The sequence below is a fragment of the Diabrotica undecimpunctata genome, chromosome 4 (genome assembly GCF_040954645.1).
Source record: "Diabrotica undecimpunctata isolate CICGRU chromosome 4, icDiaUnde3, whole genome shotgun sequence".
Taxonomy (NCBI): domain Eukaryota; kingdom Metazoa; phylum Arthropoda; class Insecta; order Coleoptera; family Chrysomelidae; genus Diabrotica; species Diabrotica undecimpunctata.
In genome coordinates, this window is record NC_092806.1 from 17,876,640 (window position 1) to 17,902,432 (window position 25,793).

General features: G+C 31.9%; 1 protein-coding gene across 2 annotated transcripts in view; it reads left to right on the forward strand.

Moving 5' to 3' along the window:
- LOC140439250 (neuroligin-1-like) overlaps positions 1-25,793 on the forward strand; it is a 397,801-nt gene that overhangs the window by 305,150 nt on the left and 66,858 nt on the right. For both annotated transcript variants that reach the window (XM_072529050.1, XM_072529051.1), the window contains exon 4: positions 19,536-19,691. In XM_072529050.1, coding sequence (XP_072385151.1) covers positions 19,536-19,691 — 156 coding nt within the window. The remainder of the gene's footprint in view (positions 1-19,535; positions 19,692-25,793) is intronic.

Genomic DNA, 25,793 nt, shown 5'->3' on the forward strand with positions numbered 1-25,793 from the left:
CATCGATGCAACAATTTCCTATTTCATTATTGAAGTTAGCCGGCGATCTGTATTAAATATTAACATCACGTAACCACATCGATTATTTCCAATTCTACGTGAAAGTGCACTGGCAAACTTTGTTAAAGCTGCAAGGTGGAATAACTTTAAACAACGTTTATTATGTTATTAGCCGCAAGCTTCAGATACATGTAAAACAGTTGCAGGCGTTTCAAAATATTTTTGGTGCTGTTCCAAAGTGCTGAGTCAACTAAAACAGAAGGAGACTTTAGATTTAATTTATCAATTATTAAAGTTTTACTTTAATGTTGTAACATTTTCGTGTCTTTTATAGGTGGCGTAAATTTATTTTGTATTAACAGCGTCAATCAATTGGGTTCTTAGTTTTCGTTTAACTCGATACATCGGTTTAAGAAAATGTTTTCCTTTTCAGCGAGCGAGTTAACATGCTCCTTTTCTAACTTGGCTGCACCGTACTGAAGACGAAAAATAGTCAGAAATATGTATATACGGTTGCCTTCCATCCATATACCTTTTTTAGTTTTCTGTTTTGCGAGACATGCCATTACATTTTACTTTTATTATTCACTCGCATTATCCTTTTCCATATATACCTATATATACTCTATATATACCTATATTTTGTATGTAAATGTGTAGACATATTGATTCATGCTGTTTTATTAAATTTAGATGACACCTTGACAACACCTTGACATATTGTAAGTTTAAATGTAGGTTACCAATTAAAACTTTTTTTGTCAGCAATGTGCTTAATTTGTTTCGTGGAAAATAAAGAATATAAGGTAAATTATAGAAAGAAATGTATTTATTATATGCTACGAACGGCTTAATAATAAAATACCTATTAGATGGATATACTCAGAAACAAAAATGCTACTAAACCTCTAAAAATCATACAAACAAGCTGAATTTTGCCAAAAATATTAATTTTGAAACCCCAAAAAAGATGCAAAAAAGTTTACAACTTCAACTGCCGAGCTTCCTTCTAAAACCCTTCTCGTAGGAAAGTAAAAAACGCAAAAAAAATCTATTTACCAAGAACCCGTACCCCGTAAGAAAAAATGTTTTAAATAAAAAATGTAGCTAAGATAATTATAAACAGAAATGTTAATTCATACTTTTTGTGTCGAATGAACCGTTCTCTCACAAACAACGCTTGAAGTGACAGCACGAAATAAAGTAATTTTAAAAGGCGTTAACTCATGATATCAGTATAATATATCCCTTTCATTGACTGGCCGTTATGAAGTTTCAGTTACTAGAGCCTAACCTGCAAAACCTATAGCATGAAATTTTAGTTTTAAGTTTTGGCAACAAATGTGAGACATTTGAAATATGCTTAAAAAACGCTGAATTTAAACTTTCACATAACAATCGGCCTAAAATGTTTTTTCAAAATAATCAAACTACTGCTATAAACTACTCCCAAAACCTTTTTTGTGGAGGCATTTTCCATGAAGTTCGATCGTTTGTAATGTAAAACAATAAATTCTGCGTTTTTTATTCATATTTCAATTGCCTCATATTTGTTGACACAACTCAAAATTGAAATTTCCTGTCATAGGTTTTAATAATTGATCTCTAAAAATAGAAATTTTACTATGACTGGTCAATGAAACTGAGTGTATTCACGGCAAAATACAGAAACTGCATACGAAAGCTACACTCTTTATCTTTAAAATGCATCTTGATCTCTGTCAGTAGGGCACTTGGATAACAAGATATCGAATTTTTACCGTCGAGCTGATTTTATTGAACATTGATTTCGCCCGCGTAACTAGCATTCAAAATCAACGGTCACTTCAAGCATTGTTGTTAAGAGAACAAAAAGTGTGAATGAACATTTTTATGTAGAATTATTTCAGCTACATTTTTTATTTAAAATATTTATTTCTACGGCATACAGATTCTTGGTAAATCGATTTTTTGCGTTTTTACCCGGAGGTTTTAGGGGTAAATGCAGGAGTAAAAGTGATAAACTTATAAATGTTTTTTCGGCAAAACCCAAAATAATATTGTCGGCAAAATTTGCTTGTTCGTATGATTTTTAGGGATTAAGTCTCTGACGACTGGACTAACTATGCAAAGAGAATATCAAAGTGTCCATCAGTTTTTAATACCTTACGATAGATATGTTATTATTTTTATAGGAAAAGCACAACATATACGCGCATGCCAGTTTATAGAATCCACGAAGAAAGTAGAAGAAAATAATAAGAAGATAAGAAATAACGAGTTCGTGTCTTCAATTCCGTAGTGCATTGCAGTGTTTAAGGTAACAGTCTGCAAGCAGTGCGGAAGTGAGGCTTCGGCTTGTGTTACCGCAACTAGAAGACGAATATACCTGCGTTACAATGAAAATTTTCGACAACAAGACAATATTAGCAGTACTTTATTTTATATAAAACCATATCAGTAACCCATTTATATTTTATTTTCAATTTTTATTCTGTATAATTTTAGTTTAACACCGAATTATAAAGGGTGTTTTTTCTTAGAGGTATAGAAATCTAAGTTGGTAAAACTTTTTTAACTGGCGACCGTTTTGACAGCTGTTAAGGTATTTAGGTTTAGTTTGATATAGTATTTCGGCATGAATAGACTGAAGCCTGAACAAAGCTTCCAAATTGTGCATATTTATTTTGAAAATCATGGTTCATCAGAGCCATTAATTCGATTAACCATGGAAGGTTTTCGCACCAGGTTTACTATAAATGATAATACGTATCCACAGACAGGTTGTACAGTGCGTACAGAAGAAGTTGTTGCTGATGTAGAGCGTAGCATAGAAAAAGACCAGAATCAGCCTATCCTCCATCATGCGCAGCAGTTGGAGATGTGTCCATTCACTTTATGGCAGATTTTGCGGAAATATCTTGGTTTGCGTGCTTACAAAATAAAACTCGTGCAAAAATTGAAGCTACACGATCACCTAGCAAGTCGTAATGGTCATATGCCAGAGATCATATTTAAATTAATATGCCAAACGATTATCTTTTGAATAAAGTAAATTTCATGTTAATTTAAAAAATCAACTTTGTTTTATTTCATTTCAAAGCTCTTATCCTCTAAAAAAAACCACCTATTACATTCCTAATAATAAATTATTTAATAATTTTAAAATTGTACATTTAAATAATGTATTTATTAAATATTGTCATAAATCAGGGTATTTTACTCTGTATATATAAGTATTGTGACTGACCATGAACTTGCCATTTAAATTTGATATAAAAAATTTAGTTATCATTGTCAATATCAGTGTCTAAATGTTTTGGCTTTTTTTGAGCAGTACAAATATTAAATTTATACTAATAGTTGTATTCACTTTATCAAACATTTGCTACCAAAAGAGCATGTTTGTCAAATCTAAAGAGAGATTTTTACCAATAGCTAAGCAGTTTATAATTTGGGGAGTACATAAAGTACATTTAGTATGTGGCAAAGGCAAAATGAAGTAAGTTTGCCGTAGTTCAATAATTTTTAAATCTCAGTTTTGAAAATATTTGTTTATCTTGTGGTGGATATTAAAATATAATTAGCTGGAATTCTCGTCTTTATATCTAGATACCTTTTATTTTGTATATGTATTGCCTTACGGCCCTAACATTGTTCTATTTATTATTTGATATATTTCTTACAAATGTTATAACCCAAATATGAATCGCCAAAAAAAACGCGAAATATTTCTGTTACCAATAAAATTTTATTTAAACAAAACATAATACTACAAAAATTGTTAAATATTTTGTTTATTGAAGTCTAAACGCACACTAACTCTTCTCTGAAATGAACAAACCAACACTTATATGACACTTTTATAAACGGCCAAACAAAATTTGATTTATAAATTAATTATAAGTATCACATTCAATATGCAACAATAGCTGTGATATGTGCCAAAAAATTGGACCCACCAATATTTATGATATTGACTATTGTATAAAGGACCGGGCCCAACACGTTACCTTGCGGAACTCCTGCTCTAATTTATCTTATGTCTGAATAAATGTTTTCTTGTGTAATTCTAAAGTGTCTTTCATATATATAGGACTCTAAAATTTGCAAAAAGCTTGAGCAGCATGAAGAAATATCGGTAGTAATATCGGTCGATACGAAGAAACTTCATTTTCCAAAACATGGAAAACCAGGAGGTTTTTTTTGGTTTAGCGATCATTATGACTTCCGCTATTTTCCATAATCTCGATCTGGAATACATTAACCTAAAGGCAGCATTAATAAGATTAGTAAGTTTTACAATAAATTTATGAGGAATGTTTTTAGTACCTCGCCTGAGAAAGAATCAGACTCGATTCTACAGCTCATACCAACTGAACTTAAAAAATTGAATAAGAGGGTTACTCGCCTGGAACGTAGCGCTAAGGGTTCTATTCTCAATATTCTCAAAATCAGAAATGGCTATTAAAATCAGAATCATGGAATAAAATCATCATCAACATCAACAAGAGTTATAGGCTATCTAATCCTTGACATCAAGAAAATTGATATTTGCCCCAAATCTGAGACATATTTTAAAAATCACACATACATAAAATTCAAAGGATATAACCACACAATACACCCTGATAATGCAGCCAAAGGACTTAGCGCAATCGTGAATTAAAATAATGTACTTTTTCACGAAGAGTAAAAGTATAAAACTGCACATCTATAACCGACTAAAGTGTATGTAAGAACTAAAAACTGTGGTAACTGGGCCGAATACGTCTCCCGAATCAGTGATGAAAGGTGAACGAAGAGATTGCTTGAGTGGAGGCCGAAGTTAGACAAAAAAAGTAGAGGAAGACCCCCTACTCGTTGGACTGACGATCTTAAGAACATGTCAAGAAATTGGATGAAAAGTGCTCAAGATAGAGCACAATGGATGCAAAGGGCTGGGTGGTGATGATGATGATGATATTTAATAGGAGGAGAGTTTAATGCAAAGAGTACTTATTATGGTTCTAGACTAACCACCACTAAAGAAAAGGAACTTTTATTGGCTATTAACAAACATAAATATCTACTCGTCGACCAACCTATTGGCCTACAGATAGAAATAAAATTTCTGACGTAATGTATTTTTTGTAATTAAAAATATTTGAGTTAATTACCTAGACATTGATGATGGTTGGGACAAGAACTCAGATCACTCACCTTTAGTATTAACTTTAGCGACACGATCATTGAAAAAGGTAATATTTCAACATTGGAATAGTTTTAAACTATGTTTTAAAGAGAAAATGAACCTGACAGTACCGCTACAAAACTCAGAGCAGCTAGATAAGAAAGTTGAACTGTTTGTGCACAATATACAGCAAGTAGCTTGAAAAAACACTTCTGTGCTGAACCCTAGGACAAAAGAGAATAATTATTAAAAAAAATAAGAAAATTAATAACCGATAAAAGGAAAATAAAAAGAGTATACCAACAAACTAGGTATCTTCAAGATAAAACACAATTAAATAATACCAATCAAGAACTCAAAAGAGAAATTTAAAGAAACAACTAAAGAATGAAAAAATTAATACATTCTTAAAATTTTTCTCTATTTATAAAAGCTACAAAAAAACTAAAAAGACTAATAATTATCCACTGCCCACCCATTAGACTAGAGGACAGTAATTGGGCCAGGAGCAAAGAAATAAATGCAGACACATTTGCTAAATTTCTTAAAATCACATTCAAACTCAATAAAAGCCAAGAAGATAAGCAAAGTTGGACCAAAGACCAACATCTCCTAAAGCAGTAATGACTAAATTTAAAGAAAATATCAAAAAAGCTATGATTTAAACACTTGGTTTTCCATTTGTAGATTTGCATTGTTGGTTTTTAATGTATCGCTATATTTTTTATTTTCAGTAGCTGTTCCTGTTTGTTGCCAATCAGTAGCATTTTCTTTATTTTTAGTTACTCTTCTTTCTGTAGGATTTGATAGGTTGGCCTTGTTTGTATTTCTGTTTTTTATTTTTTGAATCTGTTTTGCGACAACGCACTCTCTTTTGTTGGCAGAATGCTTTTTATCATAATGGACGCATTTTGGTTCTGTATTTTTTGGCTTATCACAATCTTCAGTTAAATGTTTTTTGTGCATTTAATACATATTGGTTCTCATGCACAGTATTTCCATCTCTTACATCGTGGAACTAATTTACAGCTCTTCTTCTTCTTCTTTAGGTGCTGTCCTCTTAGCGAAGGTTGGCGATGACCTCTGCAAAGTCTTCCCTATTTTGGGCTTTCCTTATTAAACTTTGAAAGTCTAATCCGGTCCAATCTTTGATGTTGCGCAGCCAGGTCATTTGTCGTCTACCCGGGCCGCGTCTGCCTTCTATTTTCCCTTCTATAATAAGCTGAAGGAAGTTATACCTGTCGTGTCTAAATATGATGTCGTGTCTAAATTTCTGTGAGTTCACGTTCTCTATTCATACGCCTTAAAACTTCTTCATTTCTAACGCGGTCGGTCCATGGAATTTTCAGCATACGACGAAATACCCACATCTCAAAGCTCTCTAAACGTCGTAACGAGCTGACTGTTAACGTCCAAGCTTCCACGCCGTGTAATAGTACACTATATCCATAACACTTTATCATGCGATATCGTAGGGACAAATCAAGATTACGGGTAGTGAGTAACTGTCGAATCTTTAAGGTGTTTCTTGCCTATTCTATTCTACATTTTACCTCTTGTTCTTGGTCTAAGGTTTCATGTATCCAACAGCCTAGATACTTAAACTTTTTCACCTGTTCAACTAGATTGTTGTTGACTAGTATGTTTATAACTGGTGTGTGTTTTTTTTAAATTACCATTGTTTTGGTTTTTTTTACATTCACCTTAAGGCCGTATAGTTGTCCTTCTCGCACTACTTTGGTTAACAGAATTTGTAGTTCTTCTTCACTGCTAGCAATCAGTACTATATCATCAGCATACCTGATATTGTTCACGATTTTTCCATTGACTTTTATTCCTTCTTGTGCTTCATCTAGAGCATGTGCAAAGATGTCCTCTGAGTACAAGTTGAATAATAATGGTGATAGTATACAACCTTGTCTAACTTCTCTTTGGATGTTTATGGTTTCAGTATCACCCATTTCAGTTCTGACAAAGGCGTTTTGGTTCCAGTAGAGTTCACGTATTGTATTAATGTCTTAGAGCTCTAATGGCTGAATTTCTACTCTTAATCCTTAAGATGTGCATAATCCCATAAATCTTATTGAAATATTTATTTTGCTTAAAGGTTACTTGAACATATCTAATGGCTGTTTAGTTCGGTATTTAACTTTATTGATAGGATTTATGATTTTGTAGCCCCTGTTTTGTAGATCAGCAACAATATCTTTCTCTGAACAAGAGTGGTGTAGGTTTTTCACTATAAGTTTAAACGGCATGTCCTGCTTATTTCTCATATGAGTGATATTAATAATTTTATTTATTTAAAGCTCTTGTTAACTATTAGTCCGGTAAAATAAGGATTCAACCTCGGAATGAAAGATAATAAGCTGAAAATTTGCATACGTCTTTATTTTGATGGTATAAAACTTACCTCAAAAGTCTCATATAGTCACTTGTCCGCGACTTAAGATATTTAAGGTCAAAGGTCACGAAAATGAGAAATCTTAAGAAGGGTTGAAGGTACATAAAAGTACTTGAGACAAAAATTGAAGAGAATTTTCCATTCTACAATTTTTCTTTCCACCTTAAATGTCATAAAGTGTAAGGGAAACGAGATATTTGCAGAAAACTCATTTTCGTGACCTTTGACCTTTAATATCTTAAGTCGCGGACACGTGATTATATGAGACTTTTGAGGTAAGTTTCATACCATCAAAATAAAGACGTATACAAATTTTCAGCTTATTATCTTTCATTCCGAGGTTTGCCCCCTTTTTTGCCTTATTTTACTGGATTATATCTATATTGTTCAAAATCTTGAACATTAATTTTTATTACTGTAAAAATTTTTGTAGTAAAACAAATTTTCTTTAATTTAAGATAATTGTATAAGATATCGTATTGTTTAATGCCTTTTGCTATCAATAGGAACGGCATCTTGATTTTCTTGTCTGTCAATTCTCTGGAGACAGGTTTAGGTGGTGTAAGGTAGGTATCCATTTTTCGTTTTTTGTTTTATATGTTTTCATTTTACTCGAATCCATTCCATTTCCTTGGCTAATTCCTCGTCGTGCATGCAGTATTGTGCTTCTTTTGTTAGTTATTTTTCTCTTTGTTCTGTCTGCTTGACTTTTGTTGCCAACCCTATAAGTTATGTCTGCAACTGTGCTATTTTTTACTTAGTTTAATGCTTGTTCATTTGTGACCTCTGAGAAATCTCTTGAAAAAGCGCTTGATTGGCTTGCGCTAAATACGCTTTATTTTGTGTGGCTAGTTGGAACATTATGCATCCATTTTAACTAGTAAATAAAATAAGATAACTTACTTGTTAATTATTTTCGCGATAACTTATTGACTGTAAAAACCAGTCATGGGATACAACTCACGATAAATGATATCCTTATCTTCTCTATATATCTCAATCATAATTTTTTTCGATGGTTTTTTATCTTGCCCCTTTTTCATTTATATTAAAAGTAAGGGAAAGAAAAATATCGATAAAAATTAATTAGCAAAGTTCTTTAATAAAGTTTTACAGTTTTTTATTTTATAAATAGAATATTGTTTACTTTTCCTAAAAAAAACTTAGATACAACTATTTTTATAAAATGATTTTTCTTTTCGTTTTAATTAAAATCTAACTAACTAACGACAGTACTTAATTATCAAAGTTTTTCGCAAAAGTTTAGTTTCAAGTTTTACTAAAAAAAAACAAGGTGAAATAAATCGATACAAAAAAACTTAACTATGGATATTTTTCTTTAAAGTTCTAAATTTTAGAGGTGAAGTTTATCAATATAATATCCAGTTAAAAAAAGTCTGCTTGATTTTTAATTCTTGTAGTATAGCTTGAAAGTACAAAAATGTTTTTGATGCTTTCTGATGTCGAACCCGGATAACTTGAATTTTATCAGCATTTGTAACTTTACACGCCTTTTTGGTCTCTATTCCTCCATTCGGCGGTTCAGTGTCCGTTTTCTAGTATAGATATTTATTGTAGTTGGCATTGTTTAGAGAGTTTATTTATTTAACTAGTTATATATTGTAATAAAATAAATATTGTTTGTAGCAAGTCAAAAAGACAAAGTATATAAAAAAAATCGGTTGCCTGTAAAGTCGGTTTTACGGGCGAAGATTTTACGTGACAACGTTTTTTTCTCGGTAGAATATTTATTGATATGAATATTATTAAATTGCACAATAGTTGTTTGCAGTTGAAACGCGCTGTTTCTTCTCAATCGACTGAATTACGATTGATTGCAGAGTGATTTAAACTAATAATTTACTTAACACTATCAACATTTGTCAATAGTATGACATAACCTATAAACTCAGTTTCTCAACTTTTGTGTCAATCTAACAATTAATCAATCAATCATAGTTTACGATAATGAAATATTAGTGTACAATTATTTACCTTTATTGTTGTAGTTGTTGTAAATGACGAATCTAAGCACTCCACATTTTCACTACAGACACAGCTGACGATACTTTAACCACACGTGTGAATTTGTATTATGACGCTTTCTCGGTTTTCCAACGCCAAGAACGCTCGAGAAAGACAGAGACATAAGCACGCACCGATTCAACGCCATTAATTCTCTAGTGCTGCGCGCGCAGCGGACCGATCATGTTTGAGTGGGAGAGAGACGCAAGGCATTCGCCGGTCCGGCGGGCCTCTCTCTCGTTCGGTGACTCATCGTAACAGACGTGAGCGGGCGTTACACTTTTTCATGAGTGACTCCGAGCCACAACCTAATTTAAGACGTTGTCACGTCAAAAGGAATATAAAACGTAACTTAAATTTATCACAAATAAGAACACTTATTAAACAAAAAATTATTTATGGCAAAATAACGGTAAGCAGTTGAGTGGATGTTCTGCAATGAGTCATTAATTCTTCTAAACAGTAAAAGCAATGTTTCAGAAGATATTTTTTTATAACTTTTTCGAAACTTTGACAGCTTAGCTGTTTAATTTAATAGTTCTTGGTAAAATATTGTAACAGTTATAATTAGGGCAATGATTATCTGAAAGACGCAATCTACAACGATTTGTTTGTAAGTAGTGACTACTTTATTAAATCGGCCCGTTTTCTGTGAATTTCAGTCAGAACTTATACAGAAATATCAACAGAGTAGGTGGTAGCATAATTTTTGAATTGAAAGGTTGGAAGTGTTCTAGCCCCTGCTAAAATCCTACCCCCTGCTAAAATCCTGACAGTGCATTTGTTGAACTTCCTCATATAAGTGATCCGTAGTTTAAGTGAGAGTGTAATAAAGAAAAATATGTCAATTTTAATGTTTCAAAGTTGATAATCCAAGTTTTGCGTTTTATCGTAGTTAGGTTAAACCATGTGCTAGATTTAGTAGAAACTTCTTTATAAATATTTTTAAATGAGCATTATTTTTTTCCTGATATACCGCATGTCATACCATCTGCGAATTGTGCGGATTTGTACAGAGATATGAATTTAGGCAAATCGTTGACATAAATAATAAACAAAAAAGGTCCTAAAATCTTAGAGATAACCTGTAGACACTACCGCCTGGTGTCTGCTACATGGATAAGAAGTTAAGCTTAAGAGGAATACCTCTGATTGCAACCGTTTCAAAAGATTTAAAAGAAAATCATTATAAATTTCGATTATTTTTTTTTTAAATAAAACTACTAACCCCATCTATCTGTCAAGTACCTACCTGTAGCCGACTCAAGGATTCTTCTGTAATTCCCAAATATATCCGGTAGATGAGCACATTCATCAACTTGTCACTCACGCCCAATTTCCAGAGAGCGCAAGAATAGCGTCTCGCTCTTTCCTGTTAAGAACGTCCAACCGTTAAGACGTATTTCCGAAGTGGGTCTCATTTTAGAGGTGAGCTAAGAAATCCTTTTCTTGTCCATATTTCAGATAGATATTTATTTTTAGACCCTTATTGGAGAGGCTATAATGCTAATATATTTCTAATACATTGTCGCAAGATAATATTGGTATGGAGTTATTCCAGATCATGGCCCAGTAGCGGTATCTTTTTATGGAATATCTAACCCCTTTTATCTAAGATGGTGGTGGATTGATATAGGATGTAGTCGAATCAATGGTTTATTTGGTTGACTGATTAAATAAGAAAAGAAACAGAGCAGATTAAGGTTGTACCAATTTTTATTATACCTACTTTCAAAACAACGGAAATGATTATGAACTCAAAAAAATGAAAATATAGTGAAGTGTTCTAATTTTATTTAAAGGTTTATTTTCTTCATTATTCCTAGTTGATAAATAACTATATTATTTTCAATGTAAACAAATTTCGAAATTTGGGGTTAATATATATATATATATATATATATATATATATATATATATATATATATATATATATATATTCATTTACTTTATAACTAATTCTTAATTTAATACGATACAAAGCTTTTTTGTTTATGGTAATGTAAACATGAAATGGTATTTTGGTATCCTTTTGGGATGACATAACTTTTAATGTTTTCTTTTTGTTCATTACTAAGAAATAATAAAGAATAGTTTTCTTGTAAACTTTCGATAAATCTTAATTTTTTTGCTCGTCCCCTTCGAGGATAAAACAGGGGTGGCGTCCAATAATAAATTATAATTTCATATTATCTAATTGTGCTTGGATTTAAGATACGATATAGTTTCTATATGTTTAAAAAAAACCCCGCCCAATTCTCTTCGACAGTGAGCGATTCTGGCCTTACATATATCATTGTAATACGCAGTGTTACATGATTCCATACTAATTTAATTTGTGGAGCCAATTTTCATGTGAAACGCAGTCAAAAGCCTTCGACGAGTTGCAAAGAGAAATTGCTATGCGATTGTCGCGTTCAAGCCCATTGATCACCAAGCTTACAACATTAAATACCGCATTCGTAGTAGAACGAGCACTTCTGAATCCATATTGTGAGTTAATAAAGTAATTATTTGACTCAAAATAGGAATAAAATTATTGTTTGATAACCTTTTCAATCACTTTCCCAAAAGTAGAAGCAATGCTTATGAGTCTGATGTTGTCAGTTTTTGATAAATCACCTTTTCTGTAGATGGGTAGAATTTTTGAGTATTTTATTACTTCCGGAAATACTCCAGTTGATAGAATTAAATTAATAAGATGAGTAAAAGGTGTGAAAACTATTTGGTAAGTTTCTTTTAAAATTTTGCTAATAATTTCGTGAACGTCCCTACAATTAGAATAACTAAGAGACTTTATTATTTGTGAGACCTCTTCTTCCACAACGGGACGAAAAAAGGGCTTGCTCGGAGAAATAATTTCTGTAATTGAAGGGGGCATTAATAGTGGTGCGATATTATATATATCCTCTATTTCTTCCTCGTTTGTCTTTAAACACTAATTGGACACAATATGGTCTACGTTATGTTCAACATTGAATTCTTTAAGATCTTTTTGAACTGTTAGTGTTAATCTATTAATGTACTCTGCTGGCTAAGGATTAGAACCGGACAGTAGTAACTTCACTATTATGTTAATTAGTTCCTGCTTTTTTATCTCATTTAGTTCTGCTGTTAAAACTGCAACTTCACTATCGGACGCCATCTTAAAGGAAAAACTTGTTTTCTTACTGGTATTCCGTTTCGACCTTTGTACCTGTTTAAAGTGTGTTTATTTTGTTTAATGGTTTTGTCACTTATATTTTTTGATAAATTTCACTAGTTACAGGATGACGTGATGTCCTGCAGAGAAGATAGGTACAGAAGAAAAGAGTATTTAGTTAGTAAAATGTCTTTTTTAAATTTTTCTTGTTTGGATTTTATTGTTGATGACATTTTTTGACACACGTTGACGACAGCTTAGGCTGTTGACTTCTGATAAATATATATAAATTTGTAAACTCGGACCAGAAAACAAAAGAAAACCGATTCCTCTAGCCATGTGTAAAGCTTGATTTGATTTATTAAGATAGTGACAGTAAAAACAATCTACTTTTAGTATAGTTAATTTAGTAGAGAAGTACAGGTGGTTCCTAAATAAACTGACACGACTTAAAGCGTATTTTGTAGAAAATTGGGCAGTGTGTTTTGCAGTATATAATCAATTGTTTGTTGTTTGTTTGTTTATTTTATTATTCGTCTGTCATAATAAATGTAAAATAATGTTAGACCAATCAAATACACTGCTCAAGATAATCAAATCTTACTAAGAGTCGTATCAGTATCAGGAACATCGAGCAAAAAGACAAAAGAGGGAATGTAAAGGTAGTGGGGGTAAAAATATTGTTAGACAGGAAGTGCCATCTTGAGAGGCCACATTAAACAAGGAAAGAGAGACTCTTTCCTTGTTTAAGAAATCAAATTTAGTTGGGTTATGTTATTTCTGCTGTTATTGTTTGTCCCAACTGTCACATGAAAGATTATTTGTATTTTCTATTGAAGTTTTTTAACAATTGCTTCACATTTTAGACTATTATTGTTATTATTTAATTAAAACTTTATTGTGCCCTAGTTTAAAAAAAAGTATTTTAAGTGTATTATGTATTAATATTATGTAATATTAAATAAATATATAAATTAGAACCCCTACACCACTGTATGATTATTGTGAAGTGTCATGAAATTTAAATTTGGCGCATTCGCATTTCCGGATATGTCCGCCATCAGAGGCCACTTTTTTGGTCTCCTTTTCATAAAAATTAGATTCCCTCTTTTGTCTTTTTGCTCGATGATCAGGAACCAGCGGTACACATAAGTATTTTACAAAAGATCTGATTAATAAATTGCCAAAAGATGAATAGGGGTTTTAAGGATGTTTGAAACTTGAAAATTTTTTTCATGAAGTGTTTTTAACATGTAATTTGATATTTTTGATCAGAATCTCCTATCGAAAAAAATAACAATGCGTTTTAAAGGTAAAAAGTACAGCTTTTGTACTCAATTGTTACATTTTGCAGCAAATAAAGTCAGTTTTTATAAAGCTGTTAAATAAATAAACGTTTATAAATAGAAAAACGCCTAATTTAAACTTTAACATTGCAAACGACCTAAAACGTTTAAAACTTCTTCTTTTCAATTATAAAACTATGTATTTTAAAACAAAATAACTTCAGATATAAATTCCACCTAATGATATTTTTGTGGAAGCATTTTTGGTGACGTGAGATTGTTTGTAATTTGAAAGTAGTTTAAATTCAGCATTTTCTAGGCATATATTAAATGCTAAAATCGCTGGTCCCTTCAAATGTTGTTTATAAGAGAACGGTTTATTCTACTTAAAAAATTGTAATATACATTTTTGTTTATTGTTAAAAATGTAGTTATTGCAAGTTTTGTTTATATTAATAAACCGATACAATTGAGTATTGAAGGACACGATAGAATTTTTGAACATACATAACTGATATCATATATGAAAGACGTGAGTGAAGAAAGTCCAGAAACCAATTAGTATATCTGACAAGTATATAAATATAAGAAGAAGAAAGAAGGATACTACTCTTAAGTTCAAGAGGAATCTTCTGGACCAAGAGGAATCTATGTAGGCTCAAGACTATATAAGTTAAAGAAAAAAAAGGAAATGCATTAGGATATAAGAATTATAATTATAATTTGCATCAAGAGAGAAATTGCCTTTCAAGATTAATTGCAGAAGACGGATGGACGTGGGACAGAAAACAAGACGAAGTCAAGAAGGATATTAGAGTAAGAGAGAGACAGAAGATATATTTTCTCTCTCTTCTTCTCTCGAATATGAGAGAAGAAGATTTTTTTGTGGAAGAATGATATTTTTGTGGAAGCATTTTTGGTGACGTGACATTGTTTGTAATTTGAAAGTAGTTTAAATTCAGCATTTTCTAGGCATATATTAAATGCTAAAATCGCTGGTCCCTTCAAATGTTGTTTATAAGAGAACGGTTATATATGAAAGACGTGAGTGAAGAAAGTCCAGAAACCAATTAGTATATCTGACAAGTATATAAATATAAGAAGAAGAAAGAAGGATACTACTCTTAAGTTTAAGAGGAATCTTCTGGACCAAGAGGAATCTATGTAGGCTCAAGACTATATAAGTTAAAGAAAAAAAAGTAAATGCATTAAGATATAAGAATTATAATTATAATTTGCATCAAGAGAGAAATTGCCTTTCAAGATTAATTGCAAAAGACGGATGGACGTGGGACAGAAAACAAGACGAAGTCAATAAGGATATTCTTTGTAATTGCATATTGCATCTATAGAAAACGAGAAGAATATGAAACATAAAAGAAGTCAATACATAAATGGACAATTTTTGAAGTTATTCTTCTATACGCGCGCTCCACGTTGGAAATTTGTATGGGAGTGAATCTGTGAAACCATTACATATGTAAGATAATGAGTAAGAGAGAGACAGAAGATATATTTTCTCTCTCTTCTTCTCTCGAATATAAAAATGTTCCTTTTGTATATATAATTTAATATTATATATATTATATAAAGATATACATACATATAATATTATACATATAATAAAATATTTATTAATATTATTATTTATGTGATATGTTTTGTATTATTAATTAAATGTTCATAATTATATTAGTCTTTAGTATTTCAAAATAATAATCTCAATCAATCACTGTATGATCCAGAACTGTCAATTTTAAAATATTTTTGTGTCATGTGCTCGGTAGAATAGTAGTCAGTATCCCCGCCTGTCACGCGGGAGACCGGGGTTCGATTCCCAGTCGGGGAGGACTTTTTTATTAATATTGTTACATTATTGTCATTTTTAAATACTTATGGATATTACATTTTAATTTGTATTGTATTATTATACGGTATTATGTTGCACTGTATTGTAGTGTATTTTTTTATGTATATTATTGTCATTTTTAAATACTTATGAATATTGCAGTTTAATTTGTATTGTATTATTATATTAATAACACAATAAACAATGAATTTTACTGCAGAGTATGTGTAAAAAAATTTTTGCATTCAACTCCTTTCATACATATATGGAAATAAAAATATACATTTTCAATAAAATATTGATTCAATCCTTCATTGTTAGTAAGTTGTGCCACACCCGTTTTTTTTATAGTTAAATTATCACCAACGCGACGTGCGTTAAACGTACACAATTTGTAAAGCTTCAATAAAAAAGCTGGAAGTCTTTCAAAGAAAAGTACTAAGAAAGATATTTGGCCAAAAACCTATGAAGATCTCCAGATACAAGTATGACCTTTACCAACTGTTTAAAGAGGTACCTATCTTAGAATTCGTTATACTTTCAAGACTTCAACGGGCTAGTCGTATAGTGAAAATGGATACCGAAGGACTGCCCAAAAGAGCCCTAAATAGTAAAATGCAGGGCGCAAGACCAAAAGAAATTTGCTAGACTCGAAAACTTGGAAAAAATCACGAGAGACCGGCTGTACGAATAAGGAGTACGCCGTAGCGAACTTTGCTGGTTCGATGAAAGATTTTTTCTTACCGCACAAAGCTTCTGAGGTACTCCTTAGCTTCGAAGGACCAGCTGGAGAATACAACACCTGAAAGATTGTTCCCTTGACAAGGGATAGGGGTAAACATTAAATTGGTAAAAGTCTTAATTAAGATTAGTCAAAATGTATCTTTATTAAAAGGAGTAAGAGCCTATAGCACTGTAGAAAATACCATATATCAATGTAGAAAATATCAAGACAAGTTTATTGTTTATAGATAAGAACAGTAAATGTTTATGTGATATTCAAACCGTTGTTGGATCGGCAAATCGTTTTATATGCACTCGCGACACGTTGTGGCAACACCGCGACTTAGAATAATTGAGAGGTTGAATAAGTAGATATAAGTTTGATTATTACTTACAATAGGAACAGCATCCAATTCTTTTTAGCACATTCACTTACTGCCAACAATACTGGCCACAAAACTAGAAAACTTATAATGGAGAAATAGTGTATTAAGAAAATGAAACTGACTGGTCGCAAGCTCTTGGTTGTCGGACCTTTACTTACGAAGGTTGCTTGATGACTATATATTTTGAGGAACTTGTTGGTTGCTAATAGTTCAGGGCCGAGAATGGACTGGTTTTTGGAGACTAGTCCAAGTTTATAAATAAGGAGAGTATTTAAATGAAAATAAAAGTTTTTAAAATGTACAGATTTATGGTAAATTTGTACACCGGCAAAGTTGGAGGTATAATTTTGAGAAGGCCAGGGCTAGATCTGTACGAAGTAGAAACGTGGACATTGAGAGCGGAAACTCTATCAAAACTTCAGGCTTTTGAACTATGGTCATACAGAAGGATCCTGAAGATACATGGACAGACAAAGTCACCAATGAAGAAGTACTGCGGAGGATGAACACAACTGCGGATTTGGTCAACATCGTGAAGAGTCGTAAGCTGCAGTACTTGGGACATATAATGAGAAATCAAGGCAGATACAAGGTACTTCAATGCATTTTGCATTATAAAATTAAAGGATAAAGGACCCCAGAACGAAGAAGAAGATCCTGGCTTGCTAACCTGAGAGCATGGTATAGAAAGACCTCAACACAGCTATTTCGTATAGCAACCAACAAATTCATCATAGCCAGAATGATCGCTAACGTTCGGAACGGACAGGCACCCTAAGAAGAAAAAGGGCTAGAATTAGGCTGTAGTGTCATTGGAGAGAGAGAGAGAGAGAGAGAGAGAGAGAGAGAGAGAGAGAGAGAGAGTATGCAATTTATATTAGGTGTGCTATCGTCAAGTTGATATTTATTTCTTTATAAAATAATATATTAAAGTTTAAGTGAATATTGAGATCTTTTAAACACGCACGATTTTTTGAGCACGACGGCACAGCCAGAGTGCTCGAAATAGAGCAAGTATTTTAAAGAACAGTTATCCACGAGTATTTTACGCTATTTTTTCATTGGTGGACTATGAAATCATGTAATATTATTACAAAAAATTGAAATAAGAGGTAATATTGCAAAATGGTTGACTTCGTGATTTACATCAATATACTTTTCGTTGTTATGAAAGTGAGAAAAACAAAAATGAATTTGCAATCTACCACATAAGATTAATCGTTATTACGTATTGTATATTGCTTAAAAATGACTTCTTATATTGATTACTTAAATAGTAAAGCAGAATCGTGGTTAATATCGCAAAAATTAGAAATCACTTATAAAAAAGAATACGGCAAGTACGGGAGTGTCATAGAAGTACAACCAGATTGGCTTCCGAGAATGTCGGTAGTATTAATTTGAAGAGCATTTCCTCTGATTTAGAAAACGAAAGTCTAGATATTTCCAACAATATCAACTGTACTTTTGACACTTATTTAAAAGACTAAGATTTTCAAATTTTGAATAAACTTTTGAAATATTAGTTAGTAATATTTTATTCATATTTTATTTATTTGTCAGGTCAGATCAATATTTAAAACTGTTGATGTTGTCATCGTAACTTTGAAACACGGGCGTTTTTTAAAGTTGAATTTAAATACGCTGAGGCGTACTTTAAATAAGCAAAATGGGGTTCCAATAAAAAAAGTATATTTTTCTATTTCTGTATACAAAAAAACGGGTGTGGCAGTCCAGTGGGACTGCCGGTAGAAGGTATACTTCTATACACGCGTTCGTCGTTACAAATTTATATGGGAGTCAATCTGCACAATCATTACATATAGCTATAGATATGCTATAGGTAAGAGAGAGCAGAAAGAGAAAAATAATTAGGTATACAGGTATATAGTGCATCGTTTGCTGTATATAAACATTTGACCTGTAATAGGAGTATAGTAAGTAAATGAAGAATTAAATCAATATTTTAATGAAAATATATATATTTATTTTCATATTATGTATAAAAGGAGTTGAATGCAAAAAAATTTTTTTACACATACTCTGCAGAAAAATTCATTGTTAATTTTGTTAATAATATAAAAATACAATACAATACACAGCTACATAATTCAGTATTATAATACAGTACAAATTAAAATGCAATATTCATAAGTATTTAAAAATGACAATATACATAACTTACGCATATGTTTAATTTACCACGATAATAATATTAATAAAAAATATAAACATATTTAATATTAGTAAATATTAAATATGTTTACAAAAGGAAGATTTTTATTCTCGAGAGAGAAAGAGAGAGAAAATATATCTTCTGTCTCTCTCTTACCTATATCTTACATATGTAATGATTTTGCCGATTCACTCAATATATACGAATACACACAAATTTCTTCAAAAAATAACTTCAAAAAGTGTGATTAAAAAGTTTTCACTCGAAAAAAAAACCAAATATTAAGTTTGTTTTAAATGACATTTATGGTTAATTTAGTAAAAATATCTAAAATTTATTATTTATCGATAAATGACAATACGGTGTTTTAAGACAAATTTCATTTTTTTCAGTGACTGGCGGTGAAGAAACCAGTCTGTTGCCTTGTATAGTGTATGTCCACGGAGAAAGTTATGAATGGAGCAGCGGGAATTTATACGACGGAACCATATTGGCGTCCACGGGACGCGTTATTGTAGTTACAATCAATTTTAGACTTGGTGTTTTAGGTGAGCTCAATTTTTTATTTATGTATTATAAAAGGTAATCAGATCATACATTTATCTATTTATTTACCACATATCACTTCGATATCCTTTTTTTTAATGTACTGGGATAAATTTAAAAAAGAATGGAATGAATCTTTTAAATATAAAGGTACAACTAGTTTTCCCAAATAGTTCTTGATATCGCGATATCCTTTACATGGATATAGATAGAAGACATATAACAACTATTATTAGAATGCGTACAAGTCACTGTTTAGTCCCAAATCACCTATTCAAAATATGGATAATGGAACTTTAGTTAGTGCCCTATCGAGATTAATATTTCATCGTAAGTCGCGGAATTATATTTAATTTGTATTATGATAACAAAGATATTTAGTAATAACAAATAACTTATCAACATATTAACAAATCAAAACCAAAAAAAATAGTCGGTTAGATAGCCAAGCGGATCAGGTGGCCGAATCGTATCGATTTCACTGTGAGTAGTCTAGTGGTCGATGGTTCAGGCCCTGGTCCTCTAAAGCTTTCCTAAAAAGCTCTTTATTATTAAAAGTAGTAATTGTATAAGTAGTATTGAGATAATTGTTTAACTCTTTAGATTGATACGCTCCCACCGAAATTTTAAATGATAGGTCCATTCGCCAGAATAATTGGATGGTCTCATGCCAGAGTGAACCAAAAGCCGAAATTGAAAATTTTCAGTACGACAGTTTAAAGTTATGAAGGTGTTATAAAATATACGCAATATGTTATAATCTCTTATAGGATATAAAAGGTTCTAAGACTATTCAAAAGAACATTTCTTTAAGACTTTTAGTAACAGCACATGATTTTGTCTACTTTTAAAGCTGTTTGGTCAGCATTTGCAGTACATGGTTCACTTTGGCAAACTTTTTAGCACTTAGTTCTGTCTGGCACGAGAAGTATAAATAAATTGTTCTTTTTGTTTGTAATCAAGTTTATTAATACATCATTAAAACTAACAATACAAAAGAATTAAATTTTCAAGAATTATGAGTAATTAAATTATACAAATGTGTAAAAAAACTAATAGTAGCAATATTTAGATCGCATTGTTCATCTCATTTTCCTCTTCATTGTTATTGTCATTCTCTTCTTCAATGTCATCTTCCAATACTTCACTTTGTTGAAGTTTATTGTAAAATTGGTGATGGCATGGTGGTACGAATTGCAAAAGTGATCTGATATCATTAAGTTTTGCTTGACTTAATGTTCTTCCTTCGGGGTAAAGAATGCTTAAGTTTAAAGAAGCTAGGTTTACAGGTCGGCCTTTCAATCTCTTATTTAGATTTACTGAATAAAATTGTATTTCTTTGTTATGTGTGTATTTAAATTCCATAACTCCTGGATGGTCTTGAGTAAATTTCATTTGTTTTATTTTTAACCATTCTACTTTTTATTCATCTGAGTCTTTTTTGCGGTTTACCAGATTTTGTTTTAATGCATCCATACTCTTGAAATCCTCTTTTTCCATGCATACTAGGTACTTCAAATTTGTTCTTTTTAACTCTTGAGTTTGAAATTATGTTATGCCATTGTGTAGGCACATAAATTTCAGGATGATATTTCAACTTTTTTTCTATATCACCAAAATCGCTATTGTTTTGTAGATATGAATGTCCTGGCTCAGCAAACTTATGAACTACTTCCTTTATGTTTAAAGTAGGGGACTGCACTATGTACATCCATAACGCGGCAATATTAATGTTGCGGTTTTGGCCGCCACATGAGTCAGACCATGCAATCAATATGTCCTTATGATCATGGGTATTTATGAATTTTAAAATACATGATCCTATTTCCTGGGAACCTCGTGAGGCAGTGCTCTCATCCCAAACATGCATTGTCCCGACAATATTTTCAAAATTATGTATACCAAGATTGTAGCATGAAAGCTGCCTCTTATAGTAAACAACTCCTGTGGTTAGTTTAGGAAGAAGCATTACTTTCTGAAGATCAAAACTAATTACTGTAGCTTTCCCTTCTTTACTAATCTTAACGTCTTCATTTATTTCTGAGCGAGCTAACTGTACTTTTCTGTGGTGTAGTTCCTGGTTTAGTTTCTTAGTCTTTAACATTGCTTCATCTTTGTTTTCCTCAGCTGCCTTTATTTCAATGTTCAACCTGTCACATGTTTGACAGGTATCTTTTCGTGGAGATTTAAAACTAAGATTAAAATTACGTCTGAACACTTTTTCATAAAGCGATTGGCTTGGAACTTTGTCAACATTTCTCTCTCTTAAACTATCAACATAGAGTCTGTACATTAATGACAAATTTAAATTACAATCCAAGTATTTTTTTTGGGATTGAGTTCTACAGTAATGACTTGGTAGGGAAACTTTGTATATGATTTTTTATTGACTTTATTGTGGACGGTGAAGATTTGTTATGAGGCACTTTTTTCCCTCTAAGATCACTTAAATTTTCACTTTTTTTCTTAAGCAAAGCACGATGTACTCTACTACTATTGATTTGTAATATTCCCATAAACATTTTTTTGCATACTTTAATATCTCCGTTTTCAGAAGGGATATAAAATTCACGATTGCCTGTTTTTTTTTGAAATATCAGTGTTCTTACGACGTCTTATTATCGTTCTACATTTTACAGCACCACTTATTATGCTTGTTTGAGTTTTCCGAGACTGTGACTCGTTATAAAACAAATTAAAAAAACTTTCTTTTTGCTGTGCTGTAAGCTTATTTTGGCAGTTTATTTTGCAATTGCAGGAATAGTCATTAAAAGATTTAGAGTGTATGACAGTACCTGAAGTATTGATATATTCTTTCCCAGCTGCCCTTTTTTGCTTGCGAATATTTTTTTTCCACTTCTTAGGATCAGATTTTCTCTTCTTGTCTTGAGGTTCTTCCTGCCCTCTGGTATTTTTTTCATCTGTAAAAACACAAAATTATTAATATTTTATATAAGTAAATATTTTACATTACTTTTTTATGTTATAACATAAAAATACTTTGAAACACACATTCACTATGCATAAGACAGACAATTTACGTTCTCTTTTGCCAAAGTGAACTATGTGATTTTAATTTTTTTTTACAATTCCAATATAAATTAATGGAATATATTGCTTCATTCTTATATAGATAGGTAAATACTATGTTCTTAGGTTGGTATAACTGCTCATATTTCACTAGCACTCCCTGGACACTGCAAGAAATAAATTTGCACATGGTTCACTTTGGCAAAAGAAACGTTCCAAAACATAACCAAACTTTGATAATGAAGTTTTATGGCAATAAATATTATTATCTTACCTGATTCTGTAATATCCGAATCAGAACTTGGATGGTAATCATCTGAAAACCCATTACTGAAATCAGCGTGTTCATCTTCACTAGAATTTCTATCAACAATGTCATGACGATGTGAACTATGTGCACGGGAAGCCATCTTGGACTGGATGATGGTTCACTGTGGCATATGACTACCAGTACTACCACCCTTTTGCTAAATAGAATTTACTAATTTCCAGCTGATGTTTTCTGTTATTCACATAGTTCGTTTTGGCATAAGTTTAGAACAAAAGTTTGCCTCATAATGGAAATGAAAAAGTTAAAACAAATAAAATGCACATAGTTCACTCTGGCATGAGACCATCCAATTTATTTCGCCATTTTTTCGGTACATTCACTTTGTACTCTAAAAACGTACCAGAAAAAGAGGAAACCAACAACTTCAAAGAACAACATTCAACAGCCCACATGTATGTACTGAAACAAATCAGCTAAACACCCCTCTACAAAACCATCAAAGAACATATTCAAACGTGACAGCAGATCAAACCAACCACGATTCAGAACCTAAAACTAATATAGAACAACAACTATTAATATTCCTATGCGCGTAAACGATTTCAAAAACATGTTCTCGCAACTCATGAGTCAAAATAGTTTGATATTAAACTTACCAATACAAGTCATTAACCAAAGAAATTCTTAAACATACTTAGAGTCGCTACATGGAACGCTAATGGCCTGCTAAACCATAAGCAGTAAGTAATTACTTTCTTCAACCTGAATAAAATTGATGTTCTGCTTATTTCAGAAACCCACTAGACCGATCTAACTACGTCCAATATTCCACTCTATACCACATACAGCACACCTCATCCCGATGGTACAGCTCATGGTGGCTTGGCAATGCAGCATTTCTAGACATCTCACAAGCATTTGACAAAGAATGACACAGAGGTCTGCTTTACAAAGTAAAAATAGCAATATCCAGTAACTATTTCCTCCTACTTAAATCCTACATATCAAATAGATATTTGTCTGTAAAATTCAAAGACCAACAATCCAACCTCTGTCCTATCAACTCCGGAGTCTCGTAGGATAGTGTTCTAGAACCGCTGCTTTCCTCAGTCTAGAGGGCCAATATACCAGATACTAATAATGCTATAATCGCTTCCTTTGCTGACGACGTAGCAATACTAGCTGTAAATAAAGATCCCCTACAAGCCTCACAAAACCTGCAACACCATCTGAACATACTCAGTGATTGGTATACGAAATGGAGAACAAAAGTAAATAAAACAAAGATTCTTTTCATCCAAGAAAAAATACATCGAGCCACGGAGTCACAAAATGAACGTACCATTCACCATGAAAATAAGCTAGTAAGGGAATTATTCAACAATGGTCCAGCTATAAGAAGACTAGATAGAACCTGGCCCCAAGACCTACTTCAAAACTAAACCAAAATAGAAAAAGCTGAAACATCATTGGATGTCTCTCCTTCACGCCCAAAACCTGTAACACATTAACTTAATACTCTGTAATGATGTAGATTGTAAATAAACATATTATTATAAAAAGAACAAGATTGAGGAAGACAGTGTTTATGCTAAAGAAAAACTTTTAGGCAGGGTGCACAAATATCAGTACTTAGGTTGCGAACTAAATGAAGAATGGGATAGAAGTACGGAAATAAAACGGCGTATTGAGATAGCTAGAAGCTAGAAGTGCTTTTAATAAGATGAAAGCAATATTATGCAATGGAAAACTCAACATCGAAATTAGAACTAGAGTATTGAGATGCTAAGTGTTCTCTGTCCTGTTGTATGGAGTTGAGGCCTGGACAATTACAGAGGCGACAGAGAAAAAACTCATTAACTTTGAAATGTGATGTTATCGAAGAATGTGAGAAATATCTTGGACACAATACATAACAAATGCGGAAACACTACGAAGAATGAAAAAAGATAAAGAAATACTGAACACTATAAAGAAAAGAAAAATGAGCTACTTTGGTCACATACTAAGAAACGAGAAATACGAATTGATGCGGCTGGTCATACAAGGGAAGGTGAAAGGCAAAAGAGGACCGGGGAGACAAAGAATCCAAGACAATGGAGTGGCAAAACGTCAATAAAGCTTTTCAGAACGGCTGCATATAGAGTCAAATGGGCCATGATGATAGCCAATATCCTTAGGGATGAGGCACGTTAAGAAAAAGAATAAAAAAAAAATGCTGTAGCTAAGTACTCATGCTTTGTACTTACCGATAGTGTCAATTTTTTTTGTTAAACTCAATAGTAGAATAATTTATTTAAAAAAATGTCATTTTTTAATTATTAATTAATTAAAGTCTGGAAAAAATTATATCTGTAACCTCTTGTTTTGTATAATTTTTATCATACTAAATTACATATTAAATAAATTGTATCTATTAAACAGATCGGTGAAAGTCTTTGTTATATCGTTTCATCTACTACTATAAAAAAAAGTTTATATTAAAATATCTTCTTCTTCAAATGCCATCTCCGCGGCGGAGGTCGGCAATCATCATAACTATTCGGACTTTTGAGACTGCTACTCTGAAAAGTTCATTTGATGTACATCCGTACCACTCTCTCAGGTTGCGCAGCCATGACATTCTACGCCTCAATATGCTTCTCTTTCCTTGGATCTTTCCCTGCATAATCAGTTGGAGCAAGGTGTATTTCTCTCCACGTGTAATATGTCCGAGATATTCCAATTTTCTTGTTTTAATTGTATTTAAAATTTATATTTCTTTATTCATCCTTCTCAGAACCTCTTTGTTTGTGACGTGTTC